Source organism: Trichechus manatus, unplaced genomic scaffold (assembly GCF_000243295.1).
Source record: "Trichechus manatus latirostris isolate Lorelei unplaced genomic scaffold, TriManLat1.0 scaffold00065, whole genome shotgun sequence".
Taxonomy (NCBI): Eukaryota; Metazoa; Chordata; class Mammalia; order Sirenia; family Trichechidae; genus Trichechus; species Trichechus manatus.
The window spans coordinates 1,156,772-1,183,860 of record NW_004444001.1 but is presented as its reverse complement, the minus strand read 5'-3'; the positions used below and the strand labels follow the sequence as shown (position 1 = coordinate 1,183,860).

Below are 27,089 nucleotides of genomic sequence, written 5' to 3'. Positions count from 1 at the left end.
CTCCCTCCCCACCCTCATAACCATCAAAGAATGTTTTCTTCTGTGTTTAAACCTTCTCTTGAGTTCTTATAATAGTGGTCTTATACATAATGCCCTCCAGCTTCCTCCATGTTATGTTTCATGGCTTCATCGTTGTTCTTTATCATTGTGTAGTATTCCATTGTGTGGATATACCATAATTTGTTTATCCATTTGTCCGTTGATGGGCATCTAGGATGTTCCCATCTTTTTGCTGTTGTGAACAGTGCTGCAGTGAACATGGGTGTACATGTATCTATTCGTGTGATGGCTCTTATTTCTCTAGGATATATTCCAAGGGCAGGATAGCTGGATCATATGGTACTTCTATTTCTAGCTTTTTAAGGAAGTGCCAAATCAATTTCCAAAGTGGTTGTACCATTCTACATTCCCACCAACAGTGTATACCACCTCTCTGACTTCCTTCTTGATTCTTTTGCCCACCACCTAAATGCTAGTGCTCCTCAGAGCTCTCTTTTCACTCGTGATCTCTTGGTGGCTTCAGCTACCACTTCTGTGTTGAGGTCTTCAAAGTCCCTCTGACCAACCTCAAATCCACCCCCACCCCCCCAAGAATTCTAGATTACATACAGCCAAGTGCCTACTAGAAATTGCCATCTGGACAAGGCCTCCTATAGGCCTAAAGTCCAAATGGAACTCCTCTTGACCCCAAAGCCTTTTTCTAACTCATTCTGCCCAGCCGTCCGAGCCAGAAACCTTAGTCTTCTTAAACGGGAGCCATCAGTAAACACATACCATCAAACTCCAGGGCACGGCCATCCTTTCTACCAGTGCCTTCATCATTCCTTGCTGAGTCCGTTGCAGTGGTCTGTTAGCTGACCTCCTAGTCTTTTTCCCCTTTTAAGCTTGTCCTCCTTACTGCTGCCAAGAAATTCTTTGAAATTTCAAGTCTGATCATGTCGTTCCCCTTTAGGGCTCCCAGCAGTTTACACAGTACAAGTCCAAACACCTGTGTCTGAGCTACAAGAGTCCTTCGTTACTCTGGCCTGGCCTCATCTCTGCATCACCCCATCCTCTTCCCTGGTGACCATAAGCGATCATTTCACTTTTGCCTCACTGCTCATATAGTCTGCCTGGAATATCTCCTCCCCTCATAGCCATGGATCCAAACCACCTAGTACTTGTCCTTCACAATTTGGCTCGTGCACAACTTCTGGGAGCCTTTTGTGAACGAACTCTCTTCTACTCCTCACAGCAAACTGGTTATTCATCCTTTTGGGCTTCCTGAGTGACCCAGACTGTTATAGGTCTGTGTGCTCCATGTGATTGTAAAAGCCCCTTGAGGGAAGAACTGTCAGCATATCCCTGTGGCCAAGCAATGCTTCACACAAAATACTCAATACAGGCCATATGTCTTCAGGATATGTTGTTCTTAACCCTTGTGCTGTCTGTTTGATAAAGGCCTGCTTGGGAGGTGCAGGCTTGCTTTAACACCCCTTGAGGTTGTCAGTGTCACCAGTAAGCTCCCAGGCTAAGCGCACTGAGGGAGCCCAGCAGACTGGAGGGGAGCAAAATAGTGGAGACCGAGGAATGAGCAAGAGGCTCTCCCAGTGTTTCCTAGGTGCATGCCAGGACTCCACCTTATCCTTTTACTTGCCTTTCTTTCCTGCTATTCCTCACTTGCTTCAAACCACAACTAGGTGTTCACGGCTCCCCTTCCCTTCTGAATTTACATTTGGCTGTGTGGAGTTCTGTTTAGTTGGATTTGAGGAACCACGGGCATTCAAGGAGTCTTGAATGCTAGTTAACCAAGAACTAGAGAGAAGGCTGACCATAAAGGGCTCTGGTACCTGTCAAAGTACTAGGGTAGGAAAAGCACATGCAGGCTCAAGGCGAGCCCTGTGTCCCCCTAGAAGGCAGAGCCTCTGTCCCGGGCAGTCTGGATACCACCTCTTTAAGTCCCTTTTAACATCTTCTGATTTTCTGCTAAAAAACAGTACAGACACACAAATGATAATACTTTAATTATAGAAAAAGCATCCCAAATAATAGGATTTTGTAAACACTGGTAGGTGAACAAGTGCAATTTTAAAAGTAAATACAAAGTAAAAGGCAAAACCTACAGGTATTTTGCCTTTAAGAGAAAATGTAATGTTCTCCTGAAGAGGCGATCCCACAAGGGCACAGATGTGGCTCTATCTTTCAGGAAGGCATCAGGTTTGCTTTCTGGGTCCACTACGCTCATGTTAATTTCAAAATGACAGCAAGAAGTGGCATTGAACAAATAACACCTCTTGATTTTTTCTACTGACACTTGATTGCAAAACAGAACTTCCTAAGCCTGTGTGCTGGATAAAATATTTTTTATTTAAAGAACAACTCTGGAACACTATTTGCAAGTACACCCACCTTTCCCAGGGTTACTCCACAGTAACTTCACAGACCTGTATACACTAATTATCACACTGTTCTCTTGGAATTTAGTTTAAAATAATATTGGCTGTTGCATATTGTACAGTAAATCCAGCTTTCTATCTTCCTTACTCTTTTTGCTGCCATTCTTTCAGTACCTTTTCTCCCCTTTGGAGACACCATAAAATAACCTGACACATTCAACACTGTCTCCCTGCCCTCTCCCCAGCTCCTCAAAGGCAAATGTTTCCTAATCAAGTATACATGATATGATAAACACAAACTCAGATTCTAAACCTCAAATTCAGGTTCATCTTGGCTTGCTGAGATGCCCGAGTAAGATATTCTGGGTAAAACCATTTTCTTAAGAAAATGTTTCTGTATAAACAGCCTGCCTTACTTATTTAGGCACTTAGGAAAAACACCAAACCTGACTTCCACCTTTTTTTTTTTTTAAATTATGAAAGCTGCTCTTGCTCACCTGGCCAGTAACTGAAGGGGATGACCACAGCCCAGCCAGCCCTTGTCCACGAGGACTGAGAAGTCCTGCCATTGCCAAATGCCCTGGCTGAGTGGAGCCATCCAACTTCAGTGATGCTGGGCTCCTGGCTGGGGGGCAGGGTTCCCCCTAAGTCACTCGCACCCAGGTGACACTGGCAGAGATTTAGTTCCACAGATTTCCAGCTCACTCAGCCCTACCCCGGGTTGGGGCCAAGAGCATGTTAACCCAAACTAGGGAAAAAAGACCTAGTTCTCGAAAGCCTGAGAAAATCATTTACATAGAACAAGGTGTCAGGTACACGCCATACTTTCATAGCTGGCTTTTTACCGATAAAAGGGTTAATGAGAGTGTTAGCGGTGGAGTGTTTACACTTAATGTTAACACATAAGCTTTATATGGAGGAGAAGTTACATCAAAAAACATGATGAAAGTCATAAAATACATAAACATTAGATAATTCCTTTGCAATGGCATGGAAGTCCACCGAGAAGGGTAAAGGAAGCACCATTAAACACTTATTGGGCTGGTCAGCTGCTAGTTGGTATGAATGTGGTGCTGGTAAGGTCAACGCCAAACCTAAACTCAAATATGAGCCAAGCAGTTTCACGTACAAAAACTACCCCCTGGCTACAAGTTACCCCCTTAACCCAGCCATCAGCCTTGCAAATGGAAGTCAATGGTTATCAGAAGACCTCTGTAGGCGTGGGATGGCTCACTTTAATCCCCATTTCCCTTTCTGAGTAAGGAACAGAGCCTTGATTTCCACTGTAATGCTGGCCATATGCACAGAGAACCCATTTCTTAAGAAATGTCTGTTCAAGCCTGGAAAGAGTATCCTGACTTTATGTTTGGAGAACCATAACTAGGGAAGTCATAAAGTGGAATCAAGTAGTTTGCCCCATAGTGTCTTACAGAAATGGAATATAAGAAAACCAAAGTCATGCTCTTACATATTAAAGACCCTGAAGAAAACTATGCCTCTTCATAATCTCTGGTGAGTAAATGCCCTGGATGGGTGACTGGGAGGCCAACTTATACCACAAAATGGGAAATAACCTCAAGACACAGCTGGCTTTGGACTGTTCAGTTTCTAGACTATGAAGGCATTCACCTGCCACCATACCCATACAGGGTGCTGCCCAGCTCTATAGGAAGGTGGCTCAATACTGTGGGGATTGGCGAGAGCAGTCCAGGGTCTTATACCGTGCGCTGTTAACAGAGCAGACAGATCAGAATTACTTAGGCCTAATTTCCCTTCAATTCACCTTTCCTCTGAAGGATGACATTGGTACTGTTTTCTTAGTGTGTAAACAGCTGACAGGCTATTTGAAAAACTGAAACGTATTAGTGTCCAAAAAAATTTGACAGTATGAAGAGAATATCCAAAGAAAAATCTCCACACTGGGACAGAGCCTGTGCAGGTGACATTTCCACACCCAGCTTCACTGGGGTGCCCCCTCCGTTGAGCTCTTGTCTTTCCATTGAGTACCTGTGAGACATTTCTGCCCACAAACTAAACGCCTTTAAACCAAATCTAAGGTCTCCCAGTCACACCCACAGCATTGTGCCGCACAGGGCCCAAGACCGATGGCTTCATGCTAGATTCCAAGCCAGGATAATCAAAGTAGCTTGATTTGGAAAGGTTCTTCTACTTGAGTTGCGAGTTTCATTCCAAATGAATTATCTGTTTAGGCTCAAAAACCTTGAAGCTCAAAAAGTTTTATAAGCACTGTTATGCCATCACCCTTCCTGCCAAAGAATCTGCTTATGTGGTTTGGATTGTTCATTGCATTAATGAAAAACAAAACTGAATTTAAACTCTTAAGAATTTCCTTTTGGACATTCTGAACGAGTGCCTTGCTTCCCAGATACAATCTGGGTGCAGGGACCACCAGGAATGGCGGCTTCATCAACCTCTAATGACCACCCCATCAATGCCTGCTTTCAGGAGACAGAGATTGTCTCCTTTTAAGTTTGGTCCCTTTGCTAATGAGTGATCTGCTTGGTATGAAACCAAAAAACAAAAATCAAGAACTGAGTGTAAAGGATGAGGATTGCTTTGCTGACTACGAGGCAACAGGAGCCTTCCTTTCCTGCTTTTGCAGTTATGCAAAGACTCAGTGAACAGCACCAGACCCAAATTTTTCAAGTTCCCAGGGCTGCTGCAAAGCTGGTAGCTTCATTACCAGTGTTTTTTCACCTCCTGCTGGAGGAATGAACTTACAGAAAAGAACACACATTAATTATGGGAGAAAGGGAAAGGATGGGGGAGAAACATGTCCCCTACTCAGAGTGAGACAAACCATGGGGAGGACTGGGTGTGGGCATCCCGGACGGAGAAAAACTCCAGGAAAGAGTGGACCCACAGCCGGCCCTAATCCTGAAAGTCATTAGAAGCCATCTGAGAAAGTGGGGCATTCAGCCGATCAAGTTCATCCACTTGGGGAGGGTGGTGCATTAGTATCTCCTGGTCCTCCAAGACGTCCTCTCCAGCAGCTACCAAATTAGTGAGGGATTTGCTTCGAACACACTGGAAATCCACATGGCGACTCTTTCCTTCTTCCTTTTCCCATGACATCTGGATAAAGGGGCGCTGCACATAATTATAGATTACTTCAGACCGGCCACCAGGTCTTCTCTTAATCTTTTCTTTACAGGTAGGATAACCTGGAACAGTGAAAAAGGCTGGTCCTCATGACTGGAAAATTGCTCACTCTGGTGCCCACAGCTTTCTCTTTCCTAATGACATCAGTTTCCTCCCAAACCCCAAAACTTCACATGAAAACTACTTGGGAAGCCAACCAGTTACTGATCCCTGCCCTCCCAGCTCCGAGTACCTACATGCTTACTTCCCTCCTGCTAAGGCTAATATATGTCTTGTCCCTAGAAGGAGTTAATTAATCCAAGGGAAGTAACAAGAATTCTATCCCTCTAATGGAAGGGGGAGAGAAGCCTCTTAGTCATTTCAGGAGTCTTTCGTTACTGGCAACAATACCACAGAACAAAAATCCTACCAGGGCACGGCTATGCCACTCTTAATTGTGTTGTCTAGAGGGTCTCTATGAGTCTGCTCACTCAGTGGAATGGGTTAGAGGGCACAGTGTGTGAGGAACAAACAGTTAAGGAAACATGGAATGTTTAGCCTAAAAAAAAAGGATACTGCTGAAAAATCTGAAAGGCTGTGACAAGGAAAAGGAAGAAATCTTAGAGTAGCTTAATAGACTAGAACTAGAAAGGCAGAAAAGGGAGGCAGTTATCTATGAGATGTTTGGAAGAATGTTCTAAGGGCAAAACACTTTTATGATCTGCCCTGGGAAATGGGGGATCCCTATCAACCTGTTCCTGGGGTTTCCCAGGAGACAAGTGAAGGACACAGTGGAAGGTTCTTAAATGGATGATTTTTGAATCTCCTCCAGCTTTAAAATTCCAACCTAAGTCAGACACAATGAAGGTCTGATGAGTTCTGTGGGCAAGAGTGAGGCAGCAAGAGTGGCAAAGCGCAGGAGTCAAAGACACGATGGGGAGTGAGAGGAGAGGGATCAAGGTGGCTTCAGCACCCTGTGAGAATCAGTCTCTGAGACCCTTCTATGAGCCTGGGGACCACAGGTTGGGAGTCACTGCTCAAGATGATTTAAAGTAGTTTTGTAAATATATCCAGATATTCCTCAAAGGTATATAGTGGAATAATGACTTAAATTTTGAGTTCTCAACCTACAATTTTCAGAAGGACTCATTCAGATCTCAGAAACATCCTCACCAAGATTGCTGGCAGAATAGTCCTCTCACATGGTGAGCCCACAAGCCTGCTATATTTACCCACTAGTGCCCTTGCCCTCACTGCTCTTTATCCTCAGGTGGCAAACAGAAACCTGTTCCTGGGCTGTTTTAATGTATTTTCAACTGAAAATAAAAAGGAAGCATGAGGGCAAACAAATCCTTCAAACATAAATAGGAAAGTACTTTTCACATGTGCCTATTTCCTAGGCCCTCTGGAAACTGAATTTTGAGGACACAGGTTGTGGCCATAGGACCTACCCTACTCCATAAGCATGCAACTGCAATACTAACTGGGATTTTTTTTTTTACCTTCAATTCCAATGCGAATGTTTTTTAGGCCCCGTTCCTTCAACACTGTTTTTGCAACATCCCGATTCTCAATGTATTTGAAGAATCTGTAGAGCTTGGAGCTATAAAGAACTAGGAGGAAAAAAAAAGGAGGTTAGTCACGATGAGTTCCATAAGTAGAAGAGCTCATTGATTCAGACTAATGAAAGGTATACCTGACCCAGATGCCAAAAAATCCAGATGAATCAAAGATTAAGTGTTAAATAAATTAATGAACCATAAGAATACTAAAAGAAATGAGAGGAGTTTTTATAGTATCAGGGTGGGGAAGGCCTTTCTGCATATAACATAAAATCTAGAAGCCATGAAAGAAATATGGTTCACCACATAAAAATGCAACATTTCTGCACAGCCCAAATGACTGTTAGCAAAACTAAAAAAATAACCAACTAGAAAAACAGCTACAACTCATATTACAAAGCTAATTTCCTTAATATATACAGAGAGCTGCCACAAATAGCTTTCAAAAATCAGTAAGTAAAAAACAATTCAATTCTGTAATGGGCAAAAGATACAAATACAGCTAACAGGAAAAGAAAATGGCTCTTAAAAATTAAAAATGTTCACCCTCAATCATGAAATGAAAAATGCAAATTAAAACTCAATGAGATGCTGTTTTTACCTATCAGACTGGCAAAGAGAAAAGTTTAGTAACACTGTTGGTGAAGGTATGGGAAACAATCCTGTCAGATATTATTTTGTGAATGTAAATTAGTACAACTTTTGTGGAGGACAGTTTGATAACATCTATCAAAATTATAAAAGCACAAAGCTTTTGACACAAATTCCATTTTCAGGAATATTATTTATAGAGAGATACATGTGTGAGAAGACTATATAAAAGGATATTCAGTGCAGCATCACATAAATGGCAAAAGACTGCACATAGCTTAAATGTCCATCAGCAAAAACCAAAAACAAACTAAACCTATTGCCATCAAGTCGATTCCGACTCATGGTGACCCTATAGGACAGAGTAGAACTGCCCCATCCGTTTCTAAGCAGCGCCTGGTGGATTTGAACTGCCAACCTTTTGGTTAGCAGCGGTAGCTCTTCACCTCAACAGGGGACTGGTTAAATCAGTTATGGCACATTAATGAAATGGAATACTATGCAGCCATAAAAAAAAAATTTTTTTTTTTTAAATGTAAGACATGATATGGACAGTGTGTATAATACAGTATCACTGAAAAAAGGGAAAAATCATGTATGTAATCGCTTATGTAGGTACACTGAGTATACCTGGAAGGATGTAAAAGAAACTGAGGAGGAAAACTAGGTGGATGGGGCAGGGGTGGGAACAAGACTTTTCAAATGTACATCCTTTTGTAATTCTTGAATTTTGTATTATTACCAATTCAAAAAGATTTAAAAATGAAAAGAAACGAAGAAAAGAATGAAACTACCATCTAATGTGCTACCTCGATATCTGATGGAGTATGAGACGTTAGGGGTAGAGGTGGGAGATATAATATTCACTAGATTCCCCAGCATAAGGTTAGACCTGCATCACTAGAGGCTTATCATCCAGGTCAGTGTGTTAGTCACGATGGTTCTAAGATCTAAATGCTGCTCTGGGCAGCGTGTTTCTTGCTGAAAGCATCTACACCATGTAGGGGGCCCCTACTTTGAGAATATTCCTCCCCCATAGGTGGGGGGTGGTCTTCATCCCAGTCCACAGAATCCTCATCTGTCAGCACAACAATGTGGCACTCTCGCTCCCCCTTCTTGGCACAGCCCACCATGATGGGTAGGATCAGCTCTTCGAGGTAGTGATCAAACTGCTTGTGAGCACCATCATTAGACAGTTCATGCAGTAAAGCACCTGGTGAGAGAAAATGCACGTGAACATCCTTTCTGCCCAAATGCACGTTACTGAAGTGAAAAAAGACTATGAGGTAATATATGTTATCATGGACAGGGCCCAGAGAAGTAGCCTGTATAAAGGCAGAGAGATTGTTTCCTGCTCCAAGGTGATAATTAAGCTGACTTTGTTAGATGTTTCGTATTCTACCACTCTTCACCTTACTCAGGTTTAATAATCCCTAAGCACTCTGATCAACTGAGGTTTTATTGGGCATACAGCCTCAGACCATAAGTATATTAATTCTACAAGAGACAGAACCATCATTTGGGGATGACTCTTTGTAGTACCTCTTCTGAGGATGCTCTGGACCCTGATTTCAGTAGGTAGAGGGCCACAGTAGAGGAATAACCTTAGTTTGGAGACACTAAGGAGCTTGCTCTAAGTGTGTGCCAGGCCAAGGAGAGAAATCACAAGTCCAGAGGCCTTCATGGAACATGTAAGAAAATGCTTCATGTACTTCAAAGAATAAAGAGCCCAGATGGTGCAAACGGTTAAGCACTCGGCTGCTAACCTAAAGGTTGGTGGTTCAAACCCAACCAGTGGCTCCACAGGAGAAAGACTTGGCAATCTGCTTCCATTAAGATTACAGCCAAGAAAACACCAGGGGCGATCTACTCTGTCACATGGGGTCACTATGAGTCAGAATCAACCTGACAGCACCTAACAATAACAGCTTCAAAGAATAATATGTTAAATAGTTTCAGGAAGTTTAGACAGTGACAAGAGCATGAAGTTTATAGTCAATCTGAGTTCTAAACCCAGCCTTAATGCTCAGAGACTTGAGAGCAAGACAATTTCCCAGTCTTCTTATTTGTTAAATGATATCACTACCCATGCTTCCTGGTTAACTGTTGTAAGATTTAGGCAAGTCCCTATCTATAAACACTAAGTTAATAAATGATGATAAAAATGGTAAGAAGAACCCAGACAATTTATAGTTTGATTTTATTAGTGAGCCTTTCCTTACGTCTCAGAATCAGTATCCTTGTCTGTTAAATAGTTGAATGACAGACACCAAGATCCTGAGAGGGAAAGCAATTAGCTTGGCGACTTAGCAGTCAACCTAGATTTAAGATCTTCTGCCTCTTCTCTTCTGTATACTCCAATTTCTCAGTATTTTGAGGCAAGAGGAAGAATGGATTCCCATAATTAGTATCACGTCTCTGCCTTTGCAGGTGATTTTCAACCCACACTTGAAGGTCCTGTTTAGTAATAAAAACATTAGTCAATTCCAAGCAAATTCAAAGTAAATGCTGCTGGCAGGTCCTCCTGTACTTACTCAGGTCTTGACATCGGATGGTGTTGAAGTCAAAGTTAATACAGAGATAATCACATGTATCTCTAAGGTCTGGAATAGAGATGCCATCAGGACAATTGATGATACCAGTTTTGTAGTAATCCTGTAAACAGATTAGGAAGAAGAAATGTAGGCAAAGAACAAGATGAAAAATTACCTCTTCTACCCTAATTCAGTCTTGATTCTGTTAGAGTGATGGGTTACTGGGATCATCACCAAATTGGGTAATTAATTAAATGGTAAAGAGGCTCCTGGCTATCCTGACATGTTGAATTACAACTTGGCACCTGACTGAGAGAAGCAAGGACAAGGTTACAGAAGCAGGAAATAAAGAGCGAAAGGCAACAACCAGAAACCAGGGACCCTAATGTCAGTCACACGGTTTGAAGGGACTCAAGGCTGCTGACCATGCATGCCTTGGGGAAGAGGACATAACAAAAAACGACCACTACACACCAGCACCGTGCGAAATACAGTTGCACTGATTCCTTCAGCAATCTCATACTCTCCCTTCTCATTGGGCCGTGTAAAGTTGTACTCTCTTCCTGGTCCAAACATCCTGAAAGAGACACAGGCAACAAAGTTACCTTCTCCAGCAGGACCCTTCACAGATGAGACTTCTCTCCTGCCACCTCATTCTAAAGACTTCACTGCCTCACAATGTAAGTTAAAACACAGCACAGGGACCCAACCCCTACTAGACATATTCAAGTCTTAGGGAAACTCCTTTTAGATAAGAGAAGAAGCTGGCAATTGCTTTAAGTATTTGTATACAAGGAGGAATGAAGCAACAAGTCCTCAAGGTTCACCTGTAGTGAGTTTCTTTGACAGCAGATGTAGTAAGACAGCAGCCGCAGAGCTAGCCCTTGGAAAATCGATGGAGTGTGTGATGTTGCCTTTCATACCCTCCCCACGGCCCAGGAACCTGCCTGTGCATTGTGAGAGCTCATTCTCATGCACCTGACCTTTCCTGTTCCCTCCCTTGCCTCCATCAACATTTACCTATCCAGTATGCCATTCCTCAATATTTCTGAGTTTTGCTTTTCAACCTCTAATTTGGTAGATGAAATCTGTATTCATAGGTGCAGATAAGTTAATGCTTTCCCTTTCCTGGTACTTTTTTTTTGAATTGTACTTCAGATGAAAAAGTTTACAGAACTAGTTTCTCATTGAACAGTTAGTACACATATTGTTTTCTGACACTGGTTAACAATCCCACGACATGTCACAATCTCCCTTCTCCACCCTGGGTTCCCTATTACCAGCTTTCCTGTCCCCTCTTGCCTTCTAGTCCTTGCCCCTGGGTTGTTTTGCCCTTTAGTCTCATTTTGTTTTATGGGTCTGTCTAATCTTTGGCTGAAGGATGAACCACTGGATTGACTTCATTACTGAGCTAAAAGGGTGTCTGGGGGCCATACTCTTGGGGTTTCTCCAGTCTCTGTCAGGCCAGTAAATCTGGTCCTTTTTTTGTGAGTTAGAATTTTGTTCTACATTTTCTCCAGCTCTGTCCAGGACCCTCTATTGTGATTGCAGTCAGCAGTGGTAGCCGGGCACCATCTAGTTGTACTGGACTCAGTCTGGTGGAGGTCGTGGTAGTTGTGGTCCCTTAGTCCTTTGGACTAGTCTTTCTCTTGTATCTTTAGTTTTCTTCATTCTCCCTTGCTCCCAAAGGGGTGAAACCAGTGGAGTATCTTAGGTGGCCACTCACAGGCTTTTAAGACCCCAGACGCTACTCACGAAAGTAGAATGTAGAACATTTTCTTTATAAACTATGTTATACCACTTGAGCTAGAAGTTCCCCGAGACCATGGTCCCCATAGCCCTTAGCCCAGCAATTCAGTCTCTCAGGGAGTTTGGATGTGTCTATGGAGCTTCTGTGACCTTGCCTTGTACAAGTCGTGCTGGCTTCCTCAGTATCATGTACTGTCTCACCCTTCACCAAAGTTACCACTTACTTATTGTCTATTTAGGGTTTTTCCACCCCCACCCCTCCCCTCCCTTGTAACCATCAAAGATTGTTTCTTTTTGTGTGTAAACCTTTTCATTAGTTTTTATAGTAGAGGTCTCATACAATACTTGTCCTTTTGTGATTGACTTATTTCATTCAGCATAATGCCCTCCAGTTTCATCCATGTTATGAGATGCTTCACAGATACATCATTGTTCTTTATCATTGCGTAGTACTCTATTGTGTAACATAGTTCATCCATTCATCTGTTGATGGGCATCTAGGTTGTTTCCATCTTTTTGCTATTGTGAACAATGCTGCCATGAACATGGGTGTGCATATGTCTATTGTGTGGTGGCTTTTATTTCTCTAGCATATATTCCTAGGAGTGGGATTGCTGGATCACATGGTATTTCTATTTCTAGCTTTCTAAGGAAGCACCATGTCGTTTTCCAAAACGGTGTATCATTTTGCATTCCCACCAGCAGTGCATAAGAGTTCCAATCTCCCCGCGGCCTCTCCAACATTTGTTATTTTCTGTTTTTTTGATTTGTGCCAGTAATGCCGTGGTGAGATGGTCTCTCATTGTGGTTTTGATTTACATTTCTCTAATGGCTGGTGATCGTGAGCATTCCCTCATGTGTCTGCTGGCCGCTTTAATGTCTTCTTTGGTGAAGTTGTCTTTCATTTCCTTTGTCCATTTTTTAATGGGATTGTTTGTCTTTTTGTTGTAGAGGTGTTGGATTTTCCTGTAGATTTTAGAGATGAGACCTTTGTTTGATTTGTAATAGCCAAAAATTTTTTCCTAGTCTGTAGGTTCTCTTTCTACTCTTTTGGTGAAGTCTTTTGATGAGCACAAGTGTTTAATTTTTAGAAGATCCCAGTTATCTAGCTTATCTTCTGGAGTTTGTGTGTTGTTGGTTATGGTTTGTATCCTTTTAATGCTGTGTATCAGGGCCTCTAGCATTGATCCTTTTTTTTCTTCTATGAACTTTATAGTTTTTGGCTTTTTATTTAGGTTCCTGGTACATCTTAATGGTGGAGCTCTGGAAAAAGTTCCCCTTATTCAATCTAAAAAGTAATTCTAATGATGGAAATTTCAGGTCAAGTAGAAAAAGTAGGTCGGTATTAGGCTGACCAGCAGTGTGACAGATTTCAGAGAAGCAAGCCTGCTCTGGCATGAACTCATGAGGTCATGAAGGCACAGGGAGGAAGTCTTACCTTTTCTTATTCACCCCTTCCCATCCTTCCTCTCTTCTCTCATATCCCCTCCAGTCTAACTGGCCCTATAACTTCCACTATTCCTATTCCACTCTGTGTAGGAGTTGTGGATGGGATGCTGGCACAAAGAAGAGGGCATGCAGTCAGGTATCTTTAGCCAGCCTGATTTGATTTCCCAAAGGAGACTCACTAACATTTCCTTCCTTAACCTGCTGGCAAGCCCTGTTGCTCAACTGTTGCCAACTGTTATCTTCTACTCTGAACTGGCTGCCTTTCAAAGGTCTGTAAAAGATTCCCAAATCACATGCTTTCCAAATCATTGCACCAGGCATAAGATATCCATTTTGATGAAAGGAGTCTTCAAAGAATGTTGACATTTTTCTGGAACACTCTGGATGAAGTCTAGCTGAGACAGCTGTGAATCAGAGTAATGAACAAAGTGCCATACATATAGTCCCCCATCTATCATCAGCAGGACTTACTCTCAAGAGTTGTTTATCTAGTAGTGACATGAATTTGTATTAATTCATTCAAATTCTCTCAGCTCGTCCCCTTTGTGACTAGTGGCCCACATCTGTAAGCTCATTGGCTACTCTATGTAGCCACAGGACAGAACAAACCTAAATAACTCACAGAACTCATGACCTTGGCCTCCTCAGCTGAATGAACCACCTAAATAGTCAGACTCTCTTCTTCAGGTGACAACCCTTCCTAAATCCAAAGAACCCAGGTATCACCCAAGAATCTGTTACCTGGAACACGTTAGCCTTTCTACTCTTGATCACTACTTTCAGAGGCAATGTACCTCAGCCAGCCTACACTGAGGAACACTTTCTGGGGAGCCAATAGTGGTGGTGGTGGTATCAAGACTAAGGAAAGAAGTTAAGCTTGATAAAATATAGGGCTGATGTGGAAAATGCTTCCTTATTCCAGTGTCATCTTAATTTACATGTTTGAGAAATATATAGGTTTGGTTCTGGTTAAAAATTGTTGTGAATTTTATATGTATATTCAGAACAAAATAGCTGAATTCCATTTATACTAGAATTTGGCAAACTGGTAATTCATTCTGATTTCTAATTCAGTTCAAATTAGTTCAAAGTCCTGACAGAGGTTACAGAACTACTGCCGTCGAGTCAATTCCGACTCACAGCGACACTACAGGACAGAGTAGAACTGCCCCATAGGGTCTCCAAGGAGCAGCTGGTGGATTTGAATTGCTGACCTTTTGGTTAGCAGCTGAACGCTTAACCACTGCGCCACCAGGGCTCCTAATAGAGGTCAGATCTTGAAGTAAAATAAAATCTAAGTAGGTAAGAGTCTACTTAGATTTTCTCCTGTGTAGCTTTCCCCTGTATCATGTGGAACATTTATCTAATTCTATTTTTTATTAAAAAACAAACAAAAAAACCCCGACTTAGGTCTCACCTTATCCCAGCACCTTAGACCTGCAGAACTCAGAAAACATTATTACTTTTGTGAGATTATACAAATTGTGAATAAAAGAAATTTTAAATATCTGACTTCTGTTTTAGAGTGAGTTTATAGAGGAGTAGGGAAAGAGATTCAGCAAGTTATTTTCCATAGTTCTAACCAGATTTTACTTCCTTTTGTGGGGGCTCATTTCATTATAATAGCTTTGTAAGCAAAGTAGTATAAAATATTAAAAAATAAAAAACATCACCAACACATATACACTTACCAGCTTGCCCTCCCTTTCTCACAAACGCAGTGCTTTTTATTCTCACATATGATACAAGATAAACAGCAGGTATAGCTATGCATTCTAGAGAAAAGAGTGAAACTGGAAGGAAATTATTGTCAATTACCTTCCCAACATGGTATCTGGATGAGCAGTAAAAATTTGTGGATTCACAACAAAACGTGTGCCATCTACAAGAAGCGTCACTTTCTCTGGCGCTTGCAAATGGGAGTTACTGCCAAAACCCACACTGCTGTTTCCAAATCGTTCTGGAGCAATAAAGGGTTCATGGTTCCGTTTATTCCCAGTTTGGAAACAAGAGCCTTTGATGTCTTCGGGAAGTGGCATTATGTGAGGGAACTGAAGATGTGCTGGCTGAGAGGCATAGTCAAGTGAAAGGTCTGAAAGAGCACACAAACAAACCAAAATAATTTGAGAGCAAAAAGACTTGGGGGAAAAATAAACTCTGTTTAAAAAACTAAATAAGTAAACAAATTTTTTAAAAAAACAAACTTTCAAGTGTTCACAGACAAAAACTCTTGCCTGGAGCAAGTAAAGATAAAAATACAAACTAGAGATTCATATACTGGACCCCCTACACTTTTTTCCATGTATGTTTGTGTGTTTGGGGGAGAGATCAAAGGCAGGAATGCCCACACTTTAAAAATAAAATGATTAAAACATTTAAACTACTCACATGGTTTAAAAAAAAAAATCAAACAGTAAGAAAAAATACATGTAGAAAAACAGCAGTCCTCTGCCACGCCCCATAACTCTTCAAGTCTTGTTCCAAAGAATCAATCATTTTTCACTTCTGTTTTCACTTCTACCTCTAAATTGTTGTTTTTGTTGTGTGCCACTGGGTTGATTCCAACTCACAGTGACCCTTTAGGACAGAGCAGAACTGGTTCATAGGGATTCCTTGTCTAATTCTTTATGGAAGCAGACTGCTATTATCTTTCTCCCATGGAGTGGCTGGTGGGTTCGAAGTCAAGTGCTTAACCATTGTGCCACCAGGGCTCCTACCTCTAAATAATACTCTTATATTTCCCGTGTTTTATTTAAGAAGCGTGCTACCTCTGTGTGCCAAAGCTTTTCATTTCTATAGTCTCCAAATTTTTTCCTAGAAATTCACAGAAAAATTCATTTTCACTATGCACTGAAGAATCCAATTCACTACACCATTTTTAGAACAAGCAGGTCTTGCTCTCAGCAGAGAAGCCTGGTGCAAATGACCCTGGATTAGGATTCACTCATGGAATCTCAGTTTTTGTTCTAGTGTCACCAAAAAGCCGTTTTCTTTAACCAATTTATTTAATTTTTCTGAACCTGGCTCATCACCTGTAAAACAAAGAACAATAATGTTCACTCCACTTACCTCACAGGGTTGTTGACTATCAACTGAAATAAGGTGTGTGAGAACACTTAAAAATGTATAAAACCACATGATACAAAACTGGCTTAAAACTAAATATATGAAATCTAGATGTACATGTAAGACAATAAGGAGCAAGTATTTACAAAAGGATTTACCACAGGATTCTTTTAAACAGGAAGTGCTCCTAACACATTTTAATGAAAAAAAAAATTAATGAAAATTTCAAACATACAGAAGCACAGACTTAATATAAATCCATGTCCCATCACCTAGATTTGGTAAGCTTAGTTAACATTTTTCTAAATATCCTTCAAACCTTTCTTTTTTAAAGAAATAAAATGTTAAAGATATAGCTGAATGTATCACTCCCACCCCTCATGTATTTTAAATTTATATACAATTATTCAGGAACATTACGGATTGAATTGTGTCTCCAAAAAAATGTGTGTCAACTTGGCTAGGCCATGATTTCCAGTATTGTGTGGCTGTCCTCCATTATGTGATCTGATGTAATTATCCAATGTGTTGTAAATCCTAATGTCTATGATGTTCAGTTCTTTATAGCATGCTTGATTTCTCCCCAACAATGAAGCAATTAAATTGGGTTTGATGCCTGAAGGGCGCCTCAGGTTCTACTCAACTTAAATGGGTGAGCAGGAAAAGATTCACTGCCCAAGTTCTCCCTAATGGTGTACTCTAGGGTGGCAGTCACACTCTGCTTTTTTGTCAGTTTATACAGATAAAATAATAAAGCACAGCCTGGTCAGAAAAACAGATTCAAATCCCAGTCCCTTACATCCTAATAATGTGAACCTGAGCAAGTTACCTACGCTTTCTCAGCCTCAGCTTCCTTTATGAGGATTAGTGTATGGATCAGCAAAGTTGCCATAAAAGGCCAAAAGGTAAATATTTTAGGCTTTGCGGGTCAACTCTACCATAATAACTAGGAAAGCAGCCAATACACAGTATGTAAACAAATGGGCGTGGTTGTGTTCCAATAAAAATTTTATTTAGAAAAACGGAGTGGGCCAGATTTGACCCATGGGCCATAGTTTGCCATCCTGATATAAAGAAATGTATGTAAAGTTCCTAGCACAATGAGTGCTCAATAAATACTTGCTATTTTATTGTTCCTATTGTTTTTATTAAAAGTTAAAAAAGAACCTAGCCATTTGTCAAGAGTTTTCACATCCATTAACTCATTAATCCACTAGCCTTGTGGATTAGGAAGAATATTAGTATCTGTTTTCTAGATTAGGAAAGCAGGGCTCAGAAAGATTAAAGATCCCATCCATGGTTACAGCTAATATGTGGCAGAGCTAGAATTTGAATCTGTCTTCTGACTTCAAACCTGTTGCTGTTTCTCTTATACCATTATCACCAAGTTAAATGTGCTGAACTGATTAAATAACTGGAGATGTTCTATGATGGTCAGCTTTATTTAACTGTGATGCCAATTAACTGGATAATTTATTTAGATTAAGTACATCCATGCCTTCTGGGTAGAGTGGATGCTTAGGTGTCAGAAAGCCCCCCAAATTATGTCAAGACCTAATCATCTTACCATCACTCCTGGGACCTGAGGGGTAAGTCAGATTCTGAAGACCAGATGAAGCCAGGCTACTTGCTTCTCTTTCTTGAGTTGCAGTTGAAGTATCATCCACTAGGCAGCTGGCGTCCTGCCGCAATAACCTGTCACCATCACTGGCACGGTGAACATTCATCCTTGGACTCTGTATCCTGAACTGTCTGCTTGACCACAGATAAGTCCTGGAAGACAAGAATATGATTTACAGCTCTCCCAAAACAGGTTTCCAAGGACTTCTGTGGCATGAAGGCTGAATTAGAGAACTGACAAGGACGGCTCTCATTCTTGTTCTCAAGAGAAATGGGAATCTTAAAACATTTTTGTGATTTTATATTGAGAGGAATTGGACTGATTTAAAAGGAATCTTTACTAAAGTACCAAGAATGTTGATAAATGTGTTGTTTTTGTGTGCCATCAAGTCAATTCCGACTTACAGTGACCCTGCCGGATGGAGGAGAACTGCCCCATAGGGTTTCCTATGCTGGAATCTTTACAGGAGCAGATTGCTGGGTCTTTTCTCCCACAGAGCCATTTGTGGGTTTGAACTGGCGATCTTGTGGTGTACAGCCAAGCGCTTAAACACTGCACCACCAGGGCTCCTGATTAATGTATTGTCAGGGAACAATTTTAAGCTTTATCCATAAACAGACATCAAATCTACTGACTGTGGTCATATTCATGATCAATTCTACATATTAAATGGTGGTGCAATAATATGGTGGTGTTTATGCCAGAGACACAAGGTAGGGGGGCGGGGGGAGAAAGAGTCCAATTGTTCAATAAAAAAACCTTCCCCCTTTTTTTTAAAGACTGACACATACACTCTTGCAGTAATTAAGCATGAGGAAAATAAAAACAATCACAACCATAATACTAATATCAGAGTGGAAACTAGAAGTCACCTGTGCTTTAAAAAAAAAAGAAAAAAGCAAAATTTGACTTGTAATGTGCAACTTTTCCTTTTTATCTTCCATTTTCTTTTACTTTCTGTAGCTCAACTCTCCACCCCAAAATCACACCAGGATGTAAGTGGCTGTAAGGCTAACCATGTCACCTCTCCCCCAAGCAGCACCTGATCATCACGAACAACACACAGTGACTGCCATGTGCAAACCACTGTCTGATTAGGCAGAATGGAGGAGCCACACAGGAGGCCTCATACCTCTCTTCCGGATAATCACACCCTGCAACCTTTCCTTCTGAGGCTGCTCAACTACTCAAAGCATATCTGAAGTTCACTTTACTTAGCACTTTCATAGTTAGTACCATACTAATTTCCAGTTGGTGTTCTGGTGGAAGACATCCTAAATCACCAGTAATTCTTATGCATGTGGGTTGCATGCTTAACACCACTTTAGGAAGCAGTAAGGTCACCAAGGGCAGTAACATGTTTTCATACTCTGGATTTCCTGACATGCCTAGCATGTAGTAGGTGCCAAAAACATCTGTAATGTGAATTACATTTTTAATTTGTTCATAACCTGTATTAGAATATTTTTTAGCATAAAGTTGATTGATCAGTTTAGTGCCTAAGAATAAGAGAGCTATTTTATGGGGCTGTTTAACTTGGATGAAATATAAAAATGACCACTTTAAAAAGATGGATCAGTACGTGTGCCTGTAAACAAATCAATTTAAAGAAGAAATATTTTCAGCTGATGAGATCTTTATTTTCGGTCAATGTCACTTACAACCTAAGACAAATTGAGGGAATAAAGTGAATGTTCTGATAGAAAACCTGATATATGGCTACAGCTGTTTTAGGCTTACCCTTTCTTAAAGACAAAAACATGTTTACATTACAAAAAAAAAAATGCCAGGAACTTACAATTGATCTCCAGAAACTGGTAAAGTCAAACAGAACACCACTGCCCTCAAGTCTGACTCTAAAGTTGTAAAAATCAATTCCAGAGAAGAGGATAAAGAAGAAGGTCCATGGAACTGGAAAGAGCATTACCAACACAGAGGGGGTCTGCTTCTTGAACCACAACTGGTTTTGAACCATAATGTTCTACTCTACCTACAGTTACTGCTACTGCTTCTCGACTCTTCACTAGCTGCTAAGGAACCAAGCTCAAACTTCTCTTTGTTGCTCTTCAAACGATCTCTTTGACCAATATACAACAAGCTTGAATAAGCCTGTCTCCTGAGAACTTGCACTGATTTAGACTGTATAAAGTTATTTCATTGATCTTTACGATGTTCGAAAAACAGTCTCGTTATAATGGAATATAATGAAAGTATTTCCTTCCTACTCTGTAGGACCAAGGGCCAAAACTCAGTTTAACGTGTATACAGTGAATTAATAAATGGGAAGAAGTACTTGGAACTTAGCAGGACAGATAGATATCTCCAATGAGGGAAAAGAAAGTAACTTTCTGAGCACTTAATAGGCATTTTATTCATATTTAGTTTTTACTGTAAATAATACACAAAAATATTCCCTTCTAAAAACATTTAAACATTACAGGTAAGGCAAAAAAGGACCCTTTGTTCATCACCCCAAATCCCAGTCACCTCTCCAAGGAACTATCTCTACTTGTAAAATTATAAAAATGCATTTATACTACACAGATATACTGGTGAAAGCATATGGTTTTTTTAAAATTCACAAGCTATATACTTATGCATCATTCTCATTCTATAATATATTTTTCTAACTTAATGCTGGAAGACAGAGATGTAGTTCATTCCTAACTATTGTGTAGTATTCTATGGTACCATGTTGGTTTTCCTATCTACAAATATTTAAGTTGTTTCTAGCTTAACTATTACAACAATATTGCAATGATCAAGATCGGAACACACTATGAGACTCTATGGAGACTGAGTATGCAGAGTCTTCCCAAATGTATTTGGCCTCAGAACCTTTTTTTTTTTTTTAAGAAACCCTTTCAGGATTAATGTTTAATGGCACACACTTTAGAAAATCACGTAATCCAGCATTTCCCAAAGTCCTCCATAAATTCTAATTCCTCTATAATCCCAGAATGAGAGAATGAAAATCTCTTCACCTATGAAACCCAGAAAGTAAGCGGACTGACACCAAATTCTCCAACATGTACCAGAACAGCCAATGTAAACTTAACAATAAAAGTCTAATCCCTTTCCAGGAGCTCTAGTGGCACAATTGTTAAAGTGTACAGCTGTTAAATGAAAGGTCAGCAGTTCAAACCCACCAGCTGCTCCGGAGGAGAAAAGACCTGGTGATCTGCTCCCATAAAGATTATAGCATAGAAAACCCTATGGGGCAGTTCTAATCTGTTCTATAGGGTCACTATGAGTCGGAATCGACTCAACGGTACATAATAAAAACTAAATTCCCTTTCCAAGGAATCCCTGGGTGGCTGTCATGGATTATGTCCCCCCAAAATTTCTGTCAACTTGGCTAGGTCATGATTCCCAGTATTGTATGACTGTCTACCAATTTGTCACCGATGTGATTTCCCTATGTGTTGTAAATTCTATCACTCTGATGTTAATGAGATGGATTACTGGCAGTTACACTGATGAGATCTATAAGATTGGATAGTGTCTTAAGCCAATCTCTTTTGAGATATAAAAGAGAGAAGTGAGCAGAGACACATGGGGACCTCATACCAACAAGAAAGTAGTGCCAGGAGCAGAGCATGTCCTTTGGACCTGGGTTCCCTGAGCAGAGAAGCTACTAGACCAAGGGAGGATTGATGACAAAGGACCTTCTCCCAGAGCCGACAGAAAAAGAAAGCCTTTCCCTGGAGCTGGCACCCTGAATTTGGACATCTAGCCTACCAGACCATGAGAGAATAAACATCTTTGTTAAAGCTATCCGCTTGTGGTATTTCCGCTATAGCCGCCCTAAATGACTAAGACAGTGACACAAATGGTTAAATGCTCAGCTACTAACCAAAGGGTTGGTGGACTGAACCACTGAATGGATATACCAAATTGCTGACCCATGCTCCTGTTGATAGGAATTTGGGTTATTTTTAATTTGGGGCTATTATGAGTAAAGTTGCCAGGAACATTCTTGTACAAGTCTTTTTTGAGGGCAAATGTTAAATACCTAGGAGCAGAATGGCTGGGTCACAGGGCGGGTGTATGTTTATTAGAAACCAAAACCAGTTGCTATTGAATCAACTCTGACTCATGGTGACGCCATGTGTGTCAGAGTAGAATTGTGTGCTCCATAGGATTTTCAATGGCTAATTTCTGGGAAGTAGATCACCAGGCCTTTCTTCCAAGGCTCCTTTGGGTGGATTCAAACCTACAACCTTTCAGTTAGCAGCTGAGTGTGTTAACCCTTTGCACCACTCTAGGATTTCATTTTGTGTCCTCAGCCTTTTTAGCCACGCTAGGGGCTATGTAGTAAGTTATCTCATGGAGGTTTTAATTTGCATTTCTCTGATGAGTAATAATACTAAGCATATTCTTATATACTTATTAAACACCTGGATATCCTCCTTTGTGAAGTATCTGTTTAAATCTTTTGCCCACTTTTTTGAGGTTTTTTTTTTTTTTTTTTATTTTAAATTGAGTTGTTGAAGTTCTTTATATGTTCTGGAAACAAGTTCTTTGTCAGATATATATATTGCAAATATTTTCTGCCAGTCTGTGACTTGCCCGTTTATTTTCTTAATGTATTTGAGCAGAAGTTTTTAAACTTTGGAAGTCTACTTTTTTGTGGTTAGCACTTTCTATGTCATAAGAAATCTTTGCTTATCCCAGGGTTGCAAAAATATGTTTTCTTCTAGAAGCTTTATAGTTTTAACATTTAGGTTTATGATCGATCTCAAATTCTTTTTTGTGTATCCTATGAGGTAAGGGTTGAAGTCCCCCGCCCATATATATTTCCTCAACTACTTTAATTACCATTATTGACCTTTGTCTAGTTCCATTATGTTTTATTCTTTATGCACAGTAGTTAGAACTCTGCTAATGTTTTCTACTAAAGGTGAACAGACTTTCCATTTTGCTTCAAGTATGCTCTCTGGTGACACCTGGGATTTCTGGGAAAAGAAGGTTAAAAAGGCCTGGAGATGGTAGGAGGGGACAAAGGAAGTGAATAGACACAATCTAAAACATCTACAAGATCTCCTTCTAGGTCATTGTTAACACAGCTAAGAGGCCACCATCATCTTAAAAATATGTTCCGGGTATATTTTCTTTAAAATCAACTCCACTGAAGCTTTTCTTTTGTGGTTTTGCTCACTCTTTGTATGTGCAACCTTCCAATCAACCTAATGCTCCAATCTCAGAAGAAATTCAGTCTTCTGAATACTTAAGGCTTTCTGGATTTCCTTTTTCCAGACTATTTCTAAAAATGATAAACAAGACCAGCTTCAGTACTCAGCTTTTAAAAACTCTACTTTTCACATTTCTAAATATTGGCGTTTTACTACAGTATGTTCCCTAAACCTGCAGTAATTTAGCTGTTTGATTTTATATTTAAATACAAAACAATCACCAAAGAAAGAGACCTTTGTTAGTAAGTTATTTCCGCTGGGTCCCTCTTTCCCACCCACTTGCTGTCTCCCTCAAAGAACACTGGCAGACTGGTGAGAGATGAATAATTGTTACAGAGCTCTTGCTGCTTTCCTCCCCAAATATGATCTTCTATTATGGCTCTACCTCTTACAGCTGTGGCCTTGGGGAGGTTCCTAAGTCTGTGTCTTCCTCGTTTATAAGACAGGATAAATAACCGTTAATCACACCGGGTCTTGATATAAGGAATAAATGAGGTAATGCATTTAAGATGCTTAGTACAGTGCCTTGTATATAGAAAGCACTCAGTAAATGTTTATTATTATTGTTATTCTCACTACTACAAATAGGGAGCCCTCTGAGTCTACAAAAGAGCCTTTACAAACCTAATCTTATTTGATCTCAAAACCCCCAGGAGAGGTAGTTTAATTATTCTCACTTTATTGCTGGGGGAGGGAGGGAGAGACACCCCAAGCCTCAGAGAGGTTAGCAATTTGCCCGAAATCACAACTCTAGCTAAGAGGCAGAGGTAGATTCCAACCCTAGGTCCTTGGATTCCCATATTCTTTCCATCCCACTGCTTCCCTCAAACCATCTTGCGTTTCACCTATCACCAATCTAGAAGTTGTTATTCTTTCTAGGATTTGTCAGAAAGGAAAGCAAAACCAGTAGTTTCCAGGGTCTCTGCTGCTGCAGTTCTTATCAATATGAAATACGGCAGTAATATAAGAATCCTGTTATAGAATGGTTATTTTTCCACAAATAAAAACAGCATTATTGGATTTTTTACTGCTCATAAAAGCAATATGTGCTCACTGCCGAAAAAAAAAGAAATTTAGTCAGTATCAAACCCATTGCTGTCGCGTCGATTCCAACTCATAGTGACCCTACAGGACAGAGTAGAACTGCCACATAGGGTTTCCAAGACTGTAATCTTCACAGAAGCTGACTGCCACATCTTTCTCCCTTAGAGCAGCTGGTAGGTTCAAACCACCAACCTTCTGGTTAGCAGCTGGGTGCTTAACCACTGTACTACTAGGGCACTCCTTAAAAATGGAAAATAGTAGTTCGCAGTATTGTCAGTGTTCAGTTAATATGAGTTTCTCCTTTGCTTCTCCTCTTCCTTAGCACTTAATCACCGTGCCACCAGGGCTCTTCATCATTTAATATAGAAAGTTATAAATATTTTAAAAATCAATGATGGCTGTGGGGAAATCTTTGCACACATATCTTTGGGCATCTATCCCATTATTTCCTTGGAATAAACTCCTAGAAGTAAAATTGCTGTGAAAAAGAGTACTCGATTTTTATGTTTTGATATGTACTGCCAGATAGTTTTCTGAGTATACCAACTTATACTCCTTTCACCAGCATAGCGTGTCCACTCCTTGAACCCTTGCTAACACTCAGTGTTTCAGTCTTCCTCATCTTTGCTAACGTGATAAGTGAAATATGGCAGCTTGTTTTAATAAGATCATTTAAAAAGTCATTCATTTTCAACAATACTCCCAAAATTTCACCTTTGAGAGCCTTAACAATTTGGATGGGTAGAAAAATAACCCATACTGGGTGGATACTAGGTAACAGCAGTGATTTATTCGTATCAAGTTTGTCAGGTTTGACTAGAATTACTAAATGTTTTCATAACTTGCTCACCCCTCCCTGGAAGTCTGTGAGATGACAAAATACGACATCAAGACCACGCACTGGATTAAAGCAAAGTGAGTTCTGGCTTTGGCTTTATTACTAACTAGTCATGTCACCCAGAGGTTTACATCCCTTAAGCTTCAGTGTTTTCATCCATAAAAAAATGGGGATGATGTCTACTATTACCAAGTTAGACAATGCTTTCTCAAACAGGATATATAGAAAAGCTCTCAAAAAGCTTAGTGCTATACAAAGGCAAGAGATGAATTTGGGTGTGTGAGCCTCCCTTCCGTCACTGCTTAGTTAGCACTGATTTGGCTCTTTAAGCTCATCCTCTACCTCTGAACGTACTTTCTATGTTCTGGCCATTGCATAGCTCCACTGATTTTCAACTACCTTTCTCATTTTGATTCACTGAAACGACACACTATACTGCTTTTGGAGCTCTCTGAATTTTTTGTCCTAGTTACCTAATTTCTCACTTGCACCTGACCTTATGTGTCCTTCAAATTTCCCTCAGGAAAACGCCTTATTTCTTCCTTCCCCCACCAAACTGACTTCTCTTTACCTTTTTTGACTCTCTTATTAGTCATGCAGAATTTACGAGAACAAAGACAAACAATAATCCTGCACTTGGGTAGTATGTGTTCATTGTACCTGGCAGAATATACTGAAAAAGAAGACAAAAATAACCCATAATTCTATCATCCATAGATTAACCATGGATATTTTGGTAGATCCTCTTCCAGACTTTCTTAAGTATGATACATATATATATTTCATTCATTTTTATGATTTGAAATTATGCTGTTTTATATTCTCAACACATCATAAACTTATTTGCATGCCAGTAATCATACTTTTACATCACTTTCAAAGGTATATAACATTGTGTTATATGACTGAGTAAAAATTTTGCTTAACTAATTTTTTTTTAACTTAATCTTTAATCCATATAGATTAACTTTGGTATATAGTATAAGTATGGCTCTAACTTAAAATTCAAACAGTTAACCAACTAACTGCCTTAACAATATATTCTGAAGAGTTCATTTTTTCCACACTGATATGAAATGTCACTTTTATCAAATACTAAATCTTACGTATGTTTGGTCTGGTTTTTAAACTGTCTTCCACTGATTCATCTATTTCTGTGCCAATGTCATGTGTATAATTACTATTTAAGACCCTTGCCACTGTTTTTCTATGTCATTTTCTAGAAGTTCTAAAAGTTGCCAATAGGAAATTATTTTCTAACCTTTAAAATTATGTCTTAACTACTCAGTTTAATTTTTCCTGCAACGAATAATAACACCTCTAAGCTTTATCAGCTTAGAATTATCATTGTGATAAATTTCACAGAACATTAAATTTAATGGAGATTGCTGCTGCACACATTCAGACTACCTGCACCAGTTTACTAACCAGAATGCAGCTTTGTTTCTTTCTTTGTACTAACTCTTATTATATGGAAGTAATCATTTGCGGAGCAGGAGAAAGATGTGGCAGTCAGCTTCCGTAAAGATTACAGCCTTGGAAACCCTATGGGGCAGTTCTACTCTGTCCTAGGGGGTCGCTATGAGTAGGAATCAACTAGATGGCAATGGGTTTGGTTTTGGGTTTTAATCATTTGCTTTGTCTAAAAATGTTAGTGTCATAACTCATTCCAGTGAAATATCAACAAAAATATGTGTGGAAAAGTGAAGCTATTATTACTAGAACAATTTTGCTATTTATTGTTAGAGGGTGGTATTTAGTCAATTTTTTAATTCAAAAAGTAAAATGTAATTTAACTTTAGTCATCTTAATACATAGGAATGCACTGTATTGTTTAAAGACAGACTGTTGTTTAGGTTAACATTGCTGCTGTAAGAGAAACCTTTTTTTTCTGTGCATGAAAAGAACTTCTCGTGATATTATACTTCTTTAGACACTGGTCAAGGTTCATACACATCTCTTT

At 40.0% G+C, this 27,089-nt stretch overlaps 1 protein-coding gene across 3 annotated transcripts in view; it reads right to left on the bottom strand.

The window, feature by feature from the left end:
- Positions 1–604: 604 nt before the first annotated feature.
- The window catches only part of KCTD20 (potassium channel tetramerization domain containing 20), a 66,994-nt gene continuing 40,509 nt past the window's right edge, over positions 605–27,089 (bottom strand). The window contains exons 2-8 of one of the 3 annotated variants that reach the window (XM_004379406.2): positions 17,996–18,201; positions 15,181–15,454; positions 10,639–10,741; positions 10,165–10,285; positions 8,646–8,843; positions 6,980–7,090; positions 608–5,560 (exon numbers count right to left, since the gene is read on the bottom strand). In XM_004379406.2, coding sequence (XP_004379463.1) covers positions 5,268–5,560; positions 6,980–7,090; positions 8,646–8,843; positions 10,165–10,285; positions 10,639–10,741; positions 15,181–15,454; positions 17,996–18,155 — 1,260 coding nt within the window. In that variant the 5' untranslated portion in view covers positions 18,156–18,201 and the 3' untranslated portion in view covers positions 608–5,267. Of the gene's footprint in view, positions 5,561–6,979; positions 7,091–8,645; positions 8,844–10,164; positions 10,286–10,638; positions 10,742–15,180; positions 15,455–17,995; positions 18,787–27,089 lie in introns of those variants that run through there. The other 2 variants (XM_023734135.1, XM_012556454.2) reach the window with 2 other exon arrangements.